This window comes from Canis aureus, chromosome 2 (assembly GCF_053574225.1).
Source record: "Canis aureus isolate CA01 chromosome 2, VMU_Caureus_v.1.0, whole genome shotgun sequence".
NCBI lineage: Eukaryota > Metazoa > Chordata > Mammalia > Carnivora > Canidae > Canis > Canis aureus.
Window position 1 is genome coordinate 54,408,182 of NC_135612.1, and position 17,463 is coordinate 54,425,644.

General features: G+C 47.2%; 1 protein-coding gene across 8 annotated transcripts in view; it reads right to left on the bottom strand.

Annotated features, from left to right (window-relative positions):
* CRTC3 (CREB regulated transcription coactivator 3) overlaps positions 1-17,463 on the bottom strand; it is a 119,976-nt gene that overhangs the window by 32,785 nt on the left and 69,728 nt on the right. For all 8 annotated transcript variants that reach the window (XR_013365215.1, XR_013365212.1, XR_013365211.1 and 5 more), the window contains 5 exons: positions 16,538-16,638; positions 9,944-9,979; positions 8,174-8,259; positions 6,419-6,468; positions 2,098-2,315 (listed from right to left, as the gene is read on the bottom strand). Coding sequence is in view for 4 of the 8 variants with exons in the window: in XM_077873036.1 (XP_077729162.1) it covers positions 2,098-2,315; positions 6,419-6,468; positions 8,174-8,259; positions 9,944-9,979; positions 16,538-16,638 (491 nt within the window). In the remaining 4 variants the exon portion in view is untranslated. The remainder of the gene's footprint in view (positions 1-2,097; positions 2,316-6,418; positions 6,469-8,173; positions 8,260-9,943; positions 9,980-16,537; positions 16,639-17,463) is intronic.

Consider the following 17,463-nt stretch of genomic DNA (forward strand, 5'->3'; position numbering starts at 1 on the left):
TTGTTCTCCTGGCTCCTGAGAAGTTGCTCATCACAGTCTATTCCAATTCACAGAAAATGAAATTTTTGTTGGTGCTTTGTTTTATTTGGAGGGGAGGGGATGTGAATTTTAGCAGAGCCAGAGAGGTTTGGGAATGGCATTTACATGACAGAGGCTGCTAGGGCTTAAGCTCCAAGAGGCCAGGGACCGTGTCCTGCATCCTGCCAGAGCCTTGGCACAGGACCTGGCATGGAGTGGCTTTGCTCCATGAGTTAATGATGCTTCTGTGTATCTCAAAAGGCAGTGCCCATGTTTCAAAGTTCAGCCCATAATTCTGGTACCAGTAGTCGGGGTGCATACAACTGTGTGTTCTTTTATGTTCATAAAAAACTAAGTGTTAGATAAAAGTTACTGCAATGGAGCAATGACAAAATAAAGCATTTTTTGATGGCAAATGATTTTTTTAAACACAGGAAAGATGTTTCTGAAAAGGCCCTATGCAGTTATCCCACAGTGAAATTCTCCACGGAAAGCCCAGAGATGTGGCTGGCTCGACTAAGAATCAGTGCTAGAGATGTGAGCTTAGGTTAAGAAACAGATCCACTCATTTGGAAGGAAAGCTCAAGCAAGTTTAAAAAAAGTATCTATGACTTTGTATACCATGCATTTTAAGGAGTGCCTAGAAACTATAAACGCTTGATACTGGTTCTGGACAATAAATAATGTTTTGAGGAAAATAATACATAGTGAGAAACAGGATTTTCAGCTGAAGCAAAGTGTCAAAGGCTGCCCGGGAGAATGCTGGCTTCCTCAAGACCCCAGGGAGTTAAGTGCTGATGCTGCTTTACTTATGTGACCTTGGGTGTCCTTGTTTATACAGAATTCACCAGGACGCTTGGTAGAGCAGCAGGATAATAAAATAATCGAAGTAAGTAAAGGTTATCTCTAAAATCAGTTCTTCAAACCTAGGATGATGTGGTACAATGGGCAGTACCACTGTAAGCATTAGAGAACCTTCCAGGTGACCACTCCAAAGGGGACCTCTCTCATGAGAGTGGTGAATTCTGATTTGCATGGACATCATGTTGAACCCAGAGTGGAAACCAGCAGGTGCCCTCCCACTGATGGACCATCACTGGGGACCCTTTCCACACCACATCACCATCCACAGCACAGCTCTCAGGACTGTGACAGCCGGGGGCTGGACCACAGGACTGGGAGTAAGAGATCAACCCTGCCTCTGATATTGACAAGAGCATCTGTTAGGGTTCAAGTATTTTTAGTCATGTTTCAACATGGGGTCTGAGCTGTGGGTGCTCAAACTTGGTATGGTAACACTCAAGTCCGTCATGGGCAGCACTGTAATATAGCCATGTGCTGACCTGTCAGCACTTCTGGAAATTTGAACAAATCTTTTTTTTTTTTTTTTTTTTTTAAGATTTATCCATTTACTCATGAGAGACACAGAGAGAGAGAGGCAGAGACACAGGTGGAGGGAGAAGCAGGCTCCATGCAGGGAGCCCGATGTGGGACTCAATCCCAGGACCCCAGGCCTTGTCCCGGGCCAAAGGCAGGCGCTAAACCTCTGAGCCACCCAGGGATACCCCGGAACGAATCATTTTAAACTGTGGTAATTTCTATTTAATATATCTGTCTGTTGAGTATAAAATATTTTTATCATATCCATTATACATTTTCTAAAATTCAAAATATTCTCTTCTGAAATCCAATGGAAAATCCGAGGGCTCTAGAGAGATAGCTGTAATTATAACTATCATCATACATTGATAAGAGCCACTAATGTTCAGTGAACACAGAATGGAATGGCTGCTTTTTTGTCTTGACTTTCACATCTTACTCTCCAAGTCCCAGGATACCTGGGCTGGTGAAGGCAATAAAGAATGAAGTTTAGCAGGTGCTCCAGAGCTCACTGAATCCAGCAGAAACAGATCACCAAAGTGAAATGTCAAGAGCCACCTGTTCTGTCAAGAACAGGTACATAGCTATCTCTCACTCAGATGCAATAGTTCTCATTCAACAATTCATGGGAGACCATCTATGATTAAGTCACCAGGGTACATACATGGGCACAGTCCTTACCAAGTAGGGGACACTTACCAGAAGAACTTCTTATGCCCAGGTGAGTCATAGCAGCCGGCAGGTTGCCCACACTATTCCCCACACTCATACTCCCAAAGATGTGGTCACTGGTATCCAGTGAGGCTGGCATGGGTGCGGAGTAGTGGAGGTTGGTTAGATCTGGCAATGACCCCCCGGTGTTCAGGGTCCCCAAAAAGGGCGAGAGGCCTATGTTTTGACCATTGTGTGGAAAAGCACTGGAAAAAAAAAGAGTATTTCTTTCTAAAGTGCATTTGGTTGCTGGGGAATAGAACATACTTGTCAAATAAAGGCGGTGGGTATCAAACATCGAAGTCCTTATGTAGGCTTTGACTCTCTCTCGTTCTGAGAACTTGCATCCTTGGCTTAACCCTTCTGAAGGGCAACTGCCTTACCTGTTACATCAGACTAAGGATGTCATCTATGCCCACTTTACAGAAATATTTTCCGAGACCAGATCAGACTATGGATGCAAAAGTTCTTTGAAAAAATATAAAGCCCTATATAAAACGTGAGTACCTGCTTTATCTTTGTATGGTTCTTTTTGCTAGATTTTAAAAGTATCTCTCCCACAAAAAAAAAAAAAAGTCTGCATCAGGCAGATACCTTCCAAGATATATTTAGTTAGTTTTCATAAATTGTAAAGTGAGAGAGAGATGTTGCTATTCACTTATCCAAATCTGCCGGTTGGCTGGTCACTGTGTGCCAGGCACTGGGCTGAGTGCTGGTGGCATAAGGACGAATGAGCCAAGTGTCTGGATTCGCAGTCAGGCCCACCCGATGGCTGCAGGCCTGGAGCAAGAGTGTGTGTGGAGGCCCACATACCATCTGTTGAAGCTTCTCAAAGTTATGGATCTAATTAACAAACCCTTAAATGAACCATGTTCCTTGTTTCTGTCCTGACAACTATACCTCCATAATAGCCTGGAAGGCCAGATGAAGAGAATCCTCCGGCTCCTTAAGTTCTGCACTGGGACATATGGAGGTGGCCATGGTCCTTGGGTCCACCACCATCTCTTCCCTCCCAGCCTGCCCCTCACCACGGGCACCCATGGAGCTATCCCAACCTATAGGCCAAGCCCTGGCCACACTCCACATCCCCCGTCACCTCTTGGGCAGGTGGTGTGTTCCCTGGTGGCCCCTTGGACTCCAGACTCCATGGGAGTGAGGTGTCTAAAAGGTGGGGCTCTGGGAAGGACCGCCTAGCCTAGGTCTGAGGGGCACTGTTCTAGGGGTTCACAGGCAGGCAGGAGAAACAGACCCACGGCAAAGCAAGCAATGTGGAATGAAGCATGTGGGATCAGGGATGATAAGGTGTGGGATGCCTATCAGGGACGAGGGATGCTGGGAACACAGTAGCCAGAGTTGCCAATCTCCGGATGGGCTGGTAAAAGAACATTTTACCAAGCACATGACAGGGAGTTTATGCTTCAAGGAAGCAGTCTGACATGGCCAGGTTGTCAGGGCAGAGCCAGGAAGGGGTGGGTGGTTGGAGACCAGGTAGGAGGGGGTGGAGTGAACAAGGGTAAGATGCCGTGCTGTTTTGAAGAGTCTGGACCAGAGACTGTTGGAAGGTAGGGAGCCCAATGTAAGCTGCAGGATGACATTTTAGAAATGCCACTGCGGTCAGTGTGAAGGGTGGTGTAAGGGAGCGAGAGTGAGGCAGGGATGGTCCAGGTCTCACCCAGGGAGAGAGTAGTGAAGCTAAAGAGGGGGAGAATGGCTGGATGAAGGTGGTTGGAGGAAGGAGCTGTTCTCAAGGAGCAGGGGGAGGGTCATGGATTCAGCCAAGGGCACTGCTGTCTACACAGCACCTCTCAGGGGCCAGCCACAGGCATTAGGGCCTCGAGAGACTCAGACAAGGCAGGGAGGCAGCCGTATGATACAAGTGTGTAGTACAGTGACCTAGCCTGGTGGCATGAGGTCTGGAGGGGATAACCAGTGGGCTGGGGTACTCCCTGGGATGCTCCTGGGCTGAGTTCGAGGACCCAGACAATCTAGGTGGGAAAACCATTTCAGGCAGAGTTCATGGCATGGGCAAAGCAGGGAAGCATGAAACCACACAGCGTGCCCAAGGAATTGAGATAGGGCAGGAAATACGGCAGGAAGGTCAAGTGCAGGAGGGGTGGTGGTGAGGGAGGTGGGGCTGGATAGGTGGGCAGAGAACACACCAGGCTCAGACTGACAAGCAGCCAGAGAAGGCTAGAAGGGGAAAACATAATCCTTCTGAGGACAATGTGGCTAATGGATAGGGGAGGGAGGACGGGCAGAAGGAGCAGAGCCTGGGGCCAGGGAGGTGAGTGGTGGCTGGTGCTGCTCAGTAGTCAAAGGAGAAAAGGGGAGAGCATGGGAATGGAGAGACAGGGATGGAGCCTAGGGACACTTAAGGCAGTATTGGAGAAGGACTCCCAATATTCCAGCATAGGGACACTAGCCTAGGGACACAGGGGTGTGAGTAGACTGGGGATGAGGGTGGGAGCTATGGACGATAACGAATTCTTAGATACTGAATTTCCACAGGACAAGAGGACGTGTAATGGGGACATCTCTTGAGGACAGTTCCCTTGGAACAGTGAGGGTGGAGGCCAAGCCACAGTCAGTTGAGGAGTGGACAAGCAGTAAGGAAGAGGAAGACTCAAGAGTAAATACTCTTTCAAAAGTGCAGCTAAGAATTCTAGAAATGAGGGACACCTGGGTGGCTCAGTGGTTGAGCATCTGCCTTTGGCTCAGGTCGTGGTCCCAGGGTCTTGGTATGGAGTCCTGCATTGGGCTCCCCGCAGGGAGCCTGCTTCTCCCTCTGCCTGTGCCTCTGCCTCTCTCTGTGTCTCTCATGAACGAATAAATAAAATCTTTAAAAAAAATTCTGGAAATGAGCAGGAAGGAAGTAACTAAAAGGGAACTTAGGGCCAAGGCAGGAATTTTTCCATGCAGATTCCTTAATCAGTACATTTAAACACAGAGAGAAAACCTAGTAGAGCAGGCAAGGCTGAACACCCAGGAGAGGGAAGGATGGGCAGGAGGGAGAGGCCTCAGAAAGGCCAGCGTGGACAAGGGCTAGGGAGGGTAAGGTGGTCAGTGTTGGCTGGGAGGATACTTGTGTCTCTGGGAGGACAGGGTGGGGAGGGAAGCTGAGCCTTCGTTCCTGGTGGCCTCCCCCTTTTCCTGGTAAGGTAGGGAGACTTGCAGAACCATGCAGGCTTGGGAGGATGTGGGGAAGAAGGAAAGGTGTCCATTTTGACAAATGAGGAAGAAGTTTTGGTTGTAGAAAAACTGAAGTGATAACTTGTCTTTCAGGTTGGCTGGATAGAGGAGACAGGTTATGAGGTTAAAGATCAAGGATTAGAAAAATGGACTTGAGAACCCCTAGCTGCTCACCCTGAGAGCGGATGGGCTCTCTCTGACTGCTGGGCGGCAGGTGGGAACAAAGGCAGAGGGAGGAAGTGGGGAAGGCGGGGCCAGCGGCACACAGCAGGGATGGTGTGAACCAGGTCACTGGTGGCATTCAGAAGGGTTCCTCTCTGCTTGCCAGAAATACAAGCTGTCACTTTCCAAATATACCTACGACCCACTGGAGTCCTTTCCTGGATGTGCTATGGGACAGGTAGTGCTAATCCCAGGTTCAAGACCGTCTGATGATTCCAACCTTCCTTTGAGTCCAGGGCAGGCGACGCTAGGCCCCTCATTGTTTAGGGAGTAAAGTTGTACACTACTAAATACACTCATTATTTAGTGGCTTTATAAGCTCCCTTTTATATTTGCACATTTTCCTATTTATTCCTCTTTTGCTGATTTTTAAAAAAATTTTGGTAAAATACACTCCACAGAAGTTTCTCACGCGTTAAGTGGATGGTTCAGTGGTATGAAGGACATTCACAGACACTCTGCCCAACGGCTTGTGGATGAGAAAGCTGCCAGGCAGCCTGACACTGTCTCGGGCCCCCCAGTGCCCACCCCGCAGCCAGCCCCTCAGTCTGTGTGGCCCCCCCCAATGCCTACCCTGCGGCCCTCAGCCACTGCAGTCCCCCGATGCCACCTCTGCTTCATGGCCGAGCTGCAGGTTTACCCACACTTGGCTGTATTATTCTCAAGTGTATTCACGGCAGTTCTAGTGCCCTTATGTGATTTCATTACTTTAAACAAACAAAATATGAGCACCAAGGGGAGCTGTTGCTTTTATGAACCTTCAGCTGACTTCCAAGTTACACATAACAAGTGAAGTTTCTCGGAGTTTGGGGGCAACGTAATAAGACTTTCCTTTGAAGGGGAAAAAATCTTTAGGCCAGTTGGTCTCTGAACCACAAACAGAAAGAATACTACTTACTTGCCACCTCCAACATCACAGGATCGAGGGCGCCCTGTCAGGGACTGAATCTGGGGAGAGACAGAAACCTGGGCTTACTTCACCATCAAGTCAAATTCAAGTTTCTTAAAAGTGCCTTTGTACGTGTATTGGGGCTCCAGTCAGTGCAGGTGAGAGCTGGGGCAAGTAAGGAGCCTCCACACACAGCAGCCACTTCAGCTTGGACTAGACTTTCCCTGGCACGAGGGTCGCATGACATTAGTAAATTTTCTTAATTTTCGCCCTGTTAATTTATCTTCTAGATGAATATTGTTTCCTTCAAAACGGCCAACGTTTTATAGAAGGAGCTTTTATAAATAAACGTTACTTTTTTCAATTGGCTTCAGAAGAAAAGAAAATAGAAAAAAAGAGTGAAGGAGGAGGAAATTAATGTCAGAAAGAAACACATATTCCCACTAGACTATAAGCTTCACCAGGGCAGGGGTTCTAATTTTGTTCACTAGTATCCCTGCAGCTAGAACTTCTGGCCACAGGGGCTCTGTAAATAGACATTGAGAAAAATGAATGTACCATTGACTCAATTGCTTTCCCAGAAATGATTTATGGAGCGCTCAAATCTGTAACAACTAGGATGAGCACCTTCTTCTAGAGAGAGCAGTCCCTAATTTGGGGAGGAGTGGGTACCACGGCCCTCTCTGCTGGAGAAGATAGGGCTGTCTCTGATAAAAGCCTCCAAAGCCACCTGTGCCTCCCACGGCCACAAAAACAGTATGGCTGTTCCTCCTGTGTTTAAGTTTGTGAAAAAATTTTAAGCTTATTTATTTAAGTTAATCGCTACACTCTACATGGGGCTCGAGCTCACGACCCCAAGATCAATAGTCTCACATGCTCTTCTGAGGGAGCCTGCTAGGTGCCCCTAAGTACATAGACTTTAAATTATATCTCCCTCCCCCCACCAAAACAATGAAACATGAGATACATCTTGCTTTTACCAAACACACACAAAACAAACACAAAAACCCTTTGAAGCCCACCCTTAATGCTAATGATGACTTTGATAGGTCTGGCAAACTGGAACCTGACCAAGGAGAACCCTGGACAGATGGGGATACTTAGAGGAGTGCAAGCCGTTGCAACAGAGCATCACTCATGGCTGGAACAGATGACCTGTTTTATTTCAAAGGAAACACAGCTCCCCTACAGGAAGAAAGGCCGAGTCAAGTCCTGTGGGCCTCCCTCCTACAGTGGGTGAGGTTTCCAGAGGGCACCGCAGTGGAGGTCAGCTGGCATGGCTGTGCATGCAAATACTCAGAGGCTCATAGAAATCAGAAAACAGATGACTTATTTACTGACTCCCCAAGGACTCAGGTCAAATAGCCTTGATTAAAGAAAGGGATCTCTGGTGAACCAGCAATTCTGCACAGAAGCTGGTGACAGGGAGGAGGTCCGGCTGTAAAACAGAACAATCTGCCTAAGACTGAGGACCGGGCCTTTGTGCTTTTAGGAACATGCATGAGGTGTGAAGGATGGACAGGTTCTTCTGAATAAGTAAATTCACATGAAAAGCATAAGTCGAGAGATCACTGCACTGATTCATCAGCACAACTGTGGTCAGTTTCATTTAAGCCATCATTCCCTAATACTTTCTTCCATCTCTGTCCCCGGACGTCCTCACCTCCTTTTCCTCCATCCCTCTTATTTTCCCCACTGAAGGATTTTACAATGACCTCGCAGGTGTAAATGTTCAGGGACAACGAACACAGACTGCTCCCCTACCTCCTTTGTCTCCCATAGTTGTTTTGGCAGTGGCTTGGGAACGTTTAACAGATTCTCTTCTTTCAACGGGCCAGGGAAGGACAGCACTAAAAGGAGGGGAAAAAAGCAAATTCACTGCTTTTAGAAGGCAGCCATCCCACCCTCAGCCAAATTATCTTCGTAAAAAAATGACTCGTGACACATATGTATTGATTGTCTACTAGAGAATGGGTTGTGAACATGTCTGTGGGGACCCCACAGAGGAGTAGGACATGGATTCAGCCCAGGACCCCAAGAAGCAGCCAGGGGCACAGGGCCGCTGCAGTGTAGACAGGGAAGAGACAGTGTGAGCCTCTGCAGCCAGGCACCCAGCAAAACCCTTTGGGGGCATGGAAAGAGGGCATTCCTGAGGCAGAGAGATAAGAAAAAAAAAAAAGCTTAGAAGCGAGGAATCAGTGAGCGACCATTGAGTCAAGTGGCTCTTCTCTGTGGAGCGTGGCATAAGTAACAGAGTGGCAGGATATAAAGTTTAGAAGGTCCAGGCAAATTGAGGCCCAGCAAGCTTGGCAAGGAGAGTGTGGAAGTCGACAGGATGGGGAGAGACCACAGTGGTCCAGCAGAGACAAAATGAGGATAGTCAAGAGGAATGCCATAAGGAAGACAGGGCGGCATTGAGGCTGCTTGGAGATGGGCTGGGGCAGGGTACAGACAGTAACTGAGAACCCAGAGGGCTTGAGGGGTTGCTGCTGGACGGCCAGCTCTGTGCCAAGGGACCATTCCAAGGTTTTCAATCTGGCCAGGTGAAACAAGGATCACAGGATCTGATGTCAGGAAGAGGATGCATCACGAGAGACACTGGTGACTGCTTGGAACTACAAGTGTTGTTAGGTATTGGTGACCACATAGGCTCCCGTGTGACTGTCATGTGTCATGGTGTCCTGTCTTAGCCCCACACAGGATAGTCTGTGTACCCAAGGATAACAGACCCCAGAAAGTCATGTGAAACAGAGACCAAAGTTGTGGAGCAAATTCTGAGATGCAATGCTCTTTACAGGTAGCCTACTCAGCGCCAGGAAGACAACCGTCATGTCTGCTTGGAAATTCTGAGCTGCACCAGCACTCCCAGGTGACTCTCTTCATCCTGGTATCAAAGCCACTCTCTTTTGAAAAGCTTATTTGGTCCAGTTAAATTTCAGGCTATAATGATTCAGAGAAAGAAAACCAGTGCTGGTGCTGAATGAATAAAATAACCATGTCGTTCTCATTTGTCAGTGGCTTTTGAGTGTCATTTCAGTAGATCTCCAACATCAATTGGCTCTATGAAACACAGTATCTTCTACAAGATCTGCAATTTTGTTTTGCAATCAATTTGCCTTTTTCTCGCATTATTTACTTATGTGTGTCAATTACTGACTTGCAAAACTTTCTAAATAGGAAGAGGCAGATAGCTGAGAAAGAAAGGGTCTTGGGATAAGTAATGGTTTAAGGTGACTGATTCATTAATATTTTCATGTGGTTACAACTTTTGCTTCCCTGCACAACCCTGTGACCACGGGACTATGGGGACTCAGATGACAAGGAGCCTTTGTGATCTAAGTATATGGTTCCTCTCCTGTGCCCTTGATTGTGGTTAGCCTGGATTTTATACAGCTTCTCAGAAAAGTCAACTGATCAGCCGCCATCGGCACTTGGGGAAGTACTAAAAACAGGAGCAGGAAGGAGCATGAAGGGAGTCTAGAGGCACTGTGGCCAGCGTCTTGCTCAGCGCCTGTAGGTGACAGCAGTTCATACCTTCTCCATGTACATCGTTCTCACCATCACAGAAACCTAGGGAGAAAAAAAAAACACACTTTTATGTGGTGTTTTCAATTTCATTTATCTAAGAATTAGTGACTCTTTTTTTTTTTTAAAGATTTTATTTATTTATTCATGAGAGACACAGAGAGAGGGGCAGAGACATAGGCAGAGGGAGAAGCAGGCTCCATACAGCGAGCCCGACATGGGACTCGATCCCGGGTCTCCAGGATCAGGCCCGGGGCTGAAGGCGGCGCTAAACCGCTGCGCCACTCAGGCTGCCCTATTAGTGACTCTTTCGGATTTGAAATAGAATTGTGAAAATTCCAAGGCAATTTTGGTACACTGATGTTCATATAAGGTGCATCAGCATTTCTACTAAATTTAAAATAGGTATAGGGCAGCCCCGGTGGCCCAGCAGTTTGGCGCCACCTTTCGCCCGGGGTGTGATCCTGGAGACCCGGGATCGAGTCCCACGTCGGGCTCCCTGCATGGAGCCTGCTTCTCCCTCTGCCTGTGTCTCTGCCTCTCTCTCTCTCTCTCTCTCTCTCTCTGTGTCTCTCACAAATAAATGAATAAAATCTTTAAAAATAAATAAATAAATAAAATAGGTATGGCCTATTTAAATCTAAAGTTGGCTCCTTTCTATTTTTCTTTTAAAATGATCTGTCTTAATTTTTTTATTGCCTCTCTCCTGAAAGAGGAACAAAGTCTGAAACTTTATTCAAATCATAAAATAAAGAAATATGGATCAAAACTCTCACAAGTTGGAGGCTAAGGGCAGGTAACTCCAAAAGTTTACATGGCTGTTTTGTGCTTACCCTGTGTGTCTAGAGGGAGAGACTGGAAGTTCCATGTTGTATGTTGTTATATACATATTGCTTGCAATAGTCAAGTTATTTTAAAAAGAAATTTATCTGTAGTCTCAATTTAAGTAGTGCATATGATAGCTGTTCACAAAGTCTTACAAATTTGGCTTGGAATATATTCTGGCTGAATCAAATATTTCTAATCCATAAAACAAACTGCAGATGACAAAGTACAGTATTTCCCACTGCTCTAAGCTAAAACCAATGAATTATGCCAAGAATGTGATACGTTACCATCCTTGGAGCAATCAAATACACTAAATGGGTTTTCAGTATAAAATCAGGCAAAGTTTTAAGTTCTGAGCCTTTAAATATACTGAAATGCTTAAAGTTTAGATAAGTTTCTGAAGAAGCTCAGTCTCTGAGTTAACCCGATGAGCCTCTACAGCTTAAACAAAATGTCTAATGGTCATTCAACATGCATTCATTGAGTTCCCACATGGAGGGAGTGTTAGGTGTGCCCAGGTGATCGAGTGCAGGTGAGAAGTTGGAACACAGCAGCAAATTCTCTAAAAGAGGCAGAAGACAGATAATTTCGGTGGAGTCCAAGGGCAGAAGCAACATTAAGAATCCCCAGAAGCACTAACAGGTTGATGAATGAAGCACACCACTCAAGACAGAGCTTCTCTCTGCCCATTGAAACAGAACCTAAGTTAGTAATTTAAGATTTTATTTTAGGACACAGAAAGACTTGGGTAAGCTTGTTAAAATGCAGCCTCATAGGCCCAAGCCTCAAAGACTGATTCAGGGAGTGTGAAGATGGGCCCAGGAATCTGGTTTTAACCATCACCTCTGAGGACCTCTGCAGATAGTCCTTGGCACACTACCTGGACCAGGCTAGAGCTTCGTCCCAATTCAACAAGTCCAAAGACAGCAAGGTGGGATGCCTGGGCTCAGCAGTTGAGTGTCTGCCTTTGGCTCAGGGCATGATCCTAGTCTGGGGATCAAGTCCCACATCGGGGTCCCCACAGGGAGCCTGCTTCTCCCTCTGCCTCTCTCTGTATGTTTCTCATGAATAAATAAATAAAATCTTTAAACAAAACAAAACAAAACAAACAAACAAACAAAAACAAAGACAGCTAGTGAGGGCTGACTGGCTGGCTCAGTGGGAAGACCATGCAATTTTTGATCTTAGGGTTGTGAGTTTGAGTGCAATGCTGGGTGTGGAGATTACTTTAAAATCTTAAGGGGACACCTGGGTGGCTCAGTCAGTAACACATTTGACTCTTGATCTCAGGGTCATGAGTTCAAGCCCCATGTTGGGCTCCACACCCAGCATGGAACCCACTTAATGAAAATAAATAAATAAAATAAAATCTTTAAAAAACAGAAAACAAAGCAAGGTGAGCAGAATATTAGAAAATGAGGTGCAGAGAGACAAAACGTGTAGCTCTACAACTGGTACTGTCAGGAGGAAGGTAGAGACATTCTGATTCTATTTTGGCTTCCTTGGGGCCCTCATCTCAGGAAAGGGCTGGGAGCTTGACCATCCTGACCATGAAACAGTGACCATCCCGGTAAAAATAATAAACTAAGCTTCATTCAGCCATCGGGTGTGGTATGTTGCCATCTCTGTTCATCATCAAGACCCCAACCACCCTGGGCTCCTTCAGTAAGGCTGACCTGCCCCTGGAACATGAGGACCGACTGAGGGTGACCTTATAAAACTGACACCCCACATGCTATTCTATCAGTGCCACTCCTCTCCCTCAGACTGGAACAGAAGGAAGGCTTCGTGGAGGAGGTGGCATCCGAGTTAGGCCCTGACTAACTAGTTAGGCCCTGAAGGATAACGACGAGGATGATAATACTAAGAGCCAGCACTACTGTTCCTTTCCTGTGTGCCAGGCTTCTCACCACTCTGAGGCGCTACGTGTTGTCCTCACAGCAGCCCTGAGGCAAGCACTGTGAGCACCCCCAAGAGCACACTGCTAGCAAATTCTGGACTAGATCTCTGGCCTGTGTGCCTCCAGAATGTCCAGCTGCTGTAGCTGGAGGGATTTAGGCACAGGGAAGTGAGGCTGAAGGGGACACCCCAGCGTAAAGATGGGAGAAGAAGGTGGAGGAGAGGAACAGGAGGTGAGAGGGCAAGAATGGCATCTGGCGGGAGCACAAGATGGGAGGCACAGCAGATGAGGCCGGTCCAAAGGAATCTGCCAGTAACTTGGCATGATGCAGGGAACAGAAAGGACAGCGTTACGGCCAGGCTTTGGAGAAAGTGTTCCAGCAGCGGGGTGTGAGAGGGATGGAGAGGAGAAAGCATGGAGTCACCAGGGGAGACCAGAAGACTAGTCCAGGCAAGAAGAAATGGGGCAGGGGCAGTGAGGACAGACGAGAGGCAGCTCTGAGGCACGCTACAAGACAGCAGGCCTGGGACTCGGCTGCTGAATGGTGTCAGGGGCATGGGAAGGAGGGTGATGGAAGGCAACTGGCACCCAGGTTTAGAGTTCAGGTAACCAGAAGAATTGTAGTGGTGAGAACTGATATGCTGGTGCCAATCTAACACAGAACCAAAATATCCTAGCCTGGGTTTTTATGACTGGATTTTAAAAAGACCATAGGATACAACTAGAACTAAAGCATTAAAACTAAAAAGGGAAATGCTTGTGACTGGACATCTGGAAACAGAGGAAACTCACTCCCATCAGTCCCATGGGGCTACAGGACTGCCACACCAAGGCTGCATCTGTGTTCTGGGCACCCTGGAGGCCTCGGAGCCACGGAGTGCTGACCCTGTAAGAGCAACATGGCCCATGTGCCCTCTGCCCGCTCCCATGCCTGACAAGTCTAAACTCCCTGCTCCAGCCAGACTTCAGAGCAGGGGCGCTGCAAGAGGCAGGTCCCTTCACCACAAGCCTCTGGAGCTCCCACCTCCCATCCCGGCACTCTTGCCACCTGGGTGACGCTTTTTGCCCATCTTTAGATCTGGGATCCTCATGCCTCCCCCTCTCCGTCCTCTATGTGCAATCAGGGGTCATTTAACAGACTCCTTTCCTTCAGGGTTGTTTGCATTTTAGATCTTCTCCTTAACCGAGCAGGTCACAGCATTTGCCTGGTGGCAGGTCCCTGAGGTCCAAGACATGCCTCTTTCCCAGGGGAGGAGCTCAGGGCTGCGGTTCCCGAAGCTGGTATAACTCACGATCTATCTATAGCTGTGGGTGCAGAGAAGACAATTCTCCCACACTCTTGGTCCTGAGTTCTAGACTGCTCCCAGAAAGGACAGGGACCACACCAGCCCCCACCTCCACAACAACGTGGGAGCTGGGGAATGGAGGGCGGTCAGGGGACAGTCCTGGGCTGTGGGACAGAGCCAGATTCACAGGGAGCCCTGACGCTGGCCTGGCAGTGTGTGTGTGAAATGGCAAACTACACCTGCCACCAAGGAAATCAGGTCATTGCTTCTCTTCATAGATTCCGGATAATGAAATGAGAAGAGAGAAACTAAAAATCCTGTCTGGTTGTGTAAGCTTATTTCTGTCATTTACATCAGCCACTTACAATTGACGCCTAATTGTCATACAACCCAATAACCACTGTGAAAATTACTAAGCATCTATCAGACTGATGGCTTTATTCTGTGGGGACACAAACTCCTGCTCAAGGATATACCTATCATTGCTCATGTGGTTAAGTAAGAGCAGATGCTCTCTTATCATAGGCTTGCAAACAGACCAACAGGTAGGGGAGAGAGGCTGCATCACTGAGCTCAGGAAGGATTCCCAGGCAAAGAGCAGTTACTATTCTGCTACAGAGCCTGAATCCTGAGCTTCAATGATATTTTCCCATCACTTTTTAAATCTTTACTTTATTTGGTTGGTTCTATAATAAATAGCTTTTTGCAAAGGAGCCGATATTTTTAAAATCTGAAAGGAAGGAAAATGAAAAACTTTTAATGAATTACAGGGAGAAAATATACAAAACTATTTAAAATAGCTCCCACCAACAAATAGAATTCTCCAGAAATAATCCCCATCCTTGGAGACTTGAGTAATATTTTAAACACACTGGCTTTCCCATGTAAACACATCCATATTTGGATGTGTTTCTGAGTTGTGCTATACTTGCACGGCAACTGTGCAGAAGCAGGCACACGGCTCGGCCCTCTGCGCTGGACTTCTGCCCGCTCTCCACGCCTGATGGATGCCTGTTGGATGCTGGGGCCCCATTATCTCTCACCGCTGACTTGAATGAAACAGGAGGGACCACCTTGATTCTCAAGTCAACCCAGAAATTCTGCTCCAGGTTTCCTTTTTGCCCCGTCTGCCTGGAGCAAGGCTGCCATTGTTCTGCCATTATTCCTCCTCACCCCTTTGACATCTCTCACCTCTTCCCTCCCAGCTTCAGGCGCCTGGCATAAATAATACTTCACCCAGTTAATCCCTTCCTTCACTTCTCTCTGCAGGGAGGCCTGAAAGGCTCTTTATTTAAATTCCCTATGATTGCCTTCTGCTCTCTAGGCCTCTGGCCCTTTCTGCAGAAGCATAAACTTTGCAGAGAGGACAACAGAAATGAAGGAATGGCAGAGGCAGAAAGGCAGCTCTGTATCCGGGGCTCCAGGGTCAAAACCCATCCATCTGGTTCCCTCCCAGTCCAGGGAGACCAGAATGTTGCTGTCCTTACTGGCACCCCCACTGATCACAGTCTCTGCCTTTCTAGGCTTTGCTTATATGCTCCCATCTCTGCCTCTCCTGAAGCCAAACCAGCGCCATCTCCCCACAGACCCCACTTCTTCAAGCAGTGTGTGGCAGGTTCCTGTCCAATTCCCACATTACTCCCAGCTTGATGCTCACATTCCCATGGGTGGAAATAGTGCTCAGTGGCTCAGACAGACTTTTGAAACTCTCACACTTGAAACGTAAGGGATTGCTTCGGCAAAGACAATCATCTATGAATTGCACCATGGGAACGAATAAAGCAACAGGTATTACTAAATTTCACCCCTACTATGTGCAAGGAAATGAGACATTGAACTTTCTCCTAACAGAGACTATTTAGGGTTCAAATGGTCTGACAAATAAAGAAAATCAGAAAGGCTGCCATTATTTGACCAAGGTTTATTCATTCCCCTGTTTTAAGACCAAACACCTAGCCCTAACTATTTGTGGACAAGAGTCAATCTGCATATGAAACAGGTAATTCCAGACCATTGTTCCTACTGGATTATCAACCCCAGAAGGAAAGGCAGGCTTGGAATGTTTTAGTGAACCAGGCTGGGGTCCTGGCAGGTTGGAAGTCATCACCTAGAGTGAGTTCTAGCAAGGGCTCCATGACTGCAAGCCACTGTGTGATTTCTCCATCACTGAGGGCTCCTCCATGCCCATGCGGGGCACCCACGCTGAAGGTGAGACCATTAGGATGCTGACTTCAAGAAATCTACACTGGGCAGAAGGAGGGATGTACACCCATGAGAAAGGCAGTTAAATGGCACAAGACAGGCCTGTCCATGGAGGAACTCTGGAATGTTAGAAGGACGTGGGTGGTTCTGGGCTGGCAAGGGGAGGAAGATCAAGGATGGCCCCACGGAAATGACAACAAAGCCAAGAGTATTGGTCAGGTAGGCTAGCGTAGATAAGAGAGAAGAAGACGGGGACAGGAAGACACATCAGAGCGGTTGACGTGGCTGACAGAGGTAATGACTGAGGGCCATATCCTGGCGCTCGAGTCATTGCCAACAGAACGAGAAAAGCACAGAGGCTGTTAGCGGTGGGCCTGTGTGTCTTACCCATGTATGGGGCAGGCCAGGCCGACTGGCCTCCTCCTCCATAGGGGTCCTGGGGCTTGGCACTCAGAGCACTCGTGTGAAGAGCGGAATCAGAATTGGTCCTAAGGGGAGGAGGAGAGAATCTGAAAATCCATTTTTCCTTAGTGAGAACGCAATATTCTTTGCTGAAAATTATCAACGGGGGAGAAGTCAAGCATCCATAAGATGAGGAGTCTGAACCTACCTGAAGTCCCTTACATCAATAACCGCCTCTGAGGACCGCCCACATCCCAAAGATTTTAATCTGCACCTGTAGAGTCTTACACTCTAAAGCCAATGGCATAATGATCTATTTCAACAACCCAGACCTCGGCCTCACCGCTTCCCCTATGGAACTTCCTGTTCTCTCCTGCAACTCAGAGGACAGCTGGGACCAGCACATTCTCTGCACCAGATTCTCTCCATCGGACAAAAACACCCTCTTGTATATGAAGGGTCATCTACAGCAGTGGTTCTGGGAGCTTGCAAGGTCGAGATGGCTTTGAAAATAATACTAGATGTTCTTTGCCCTTCTGCTCCCATTCTCTTATGAGCACTGCAGTTTCCAGCAGATATGTGATGTTGTAAGGTCGCCACAGACAGAATGCATACACAGAGGATCCAGCTATCTTTGAAAGATTCGTAAAAGGTACAAGAATGCCACTCTTCTCAGTAAATTCTTGTTTTAGAAAGTATAAAAGAAGGTATCTGTTATGTTGACAGTAGTGAGTTTATAATCACAATTTTTAAAATTTCTAAATTAGCAAGAATCTTTTATAAATCTCTTAATTTAATTTCTAATAGCAATAGATAAACACCATTAGGGACAGCCATATATGCAAACCCTCTTTGAGGGCCTCAGTGTTTTTTAAGGCTGTAAAGGAGTCCTAAGACAAAAAGTTTGGGAA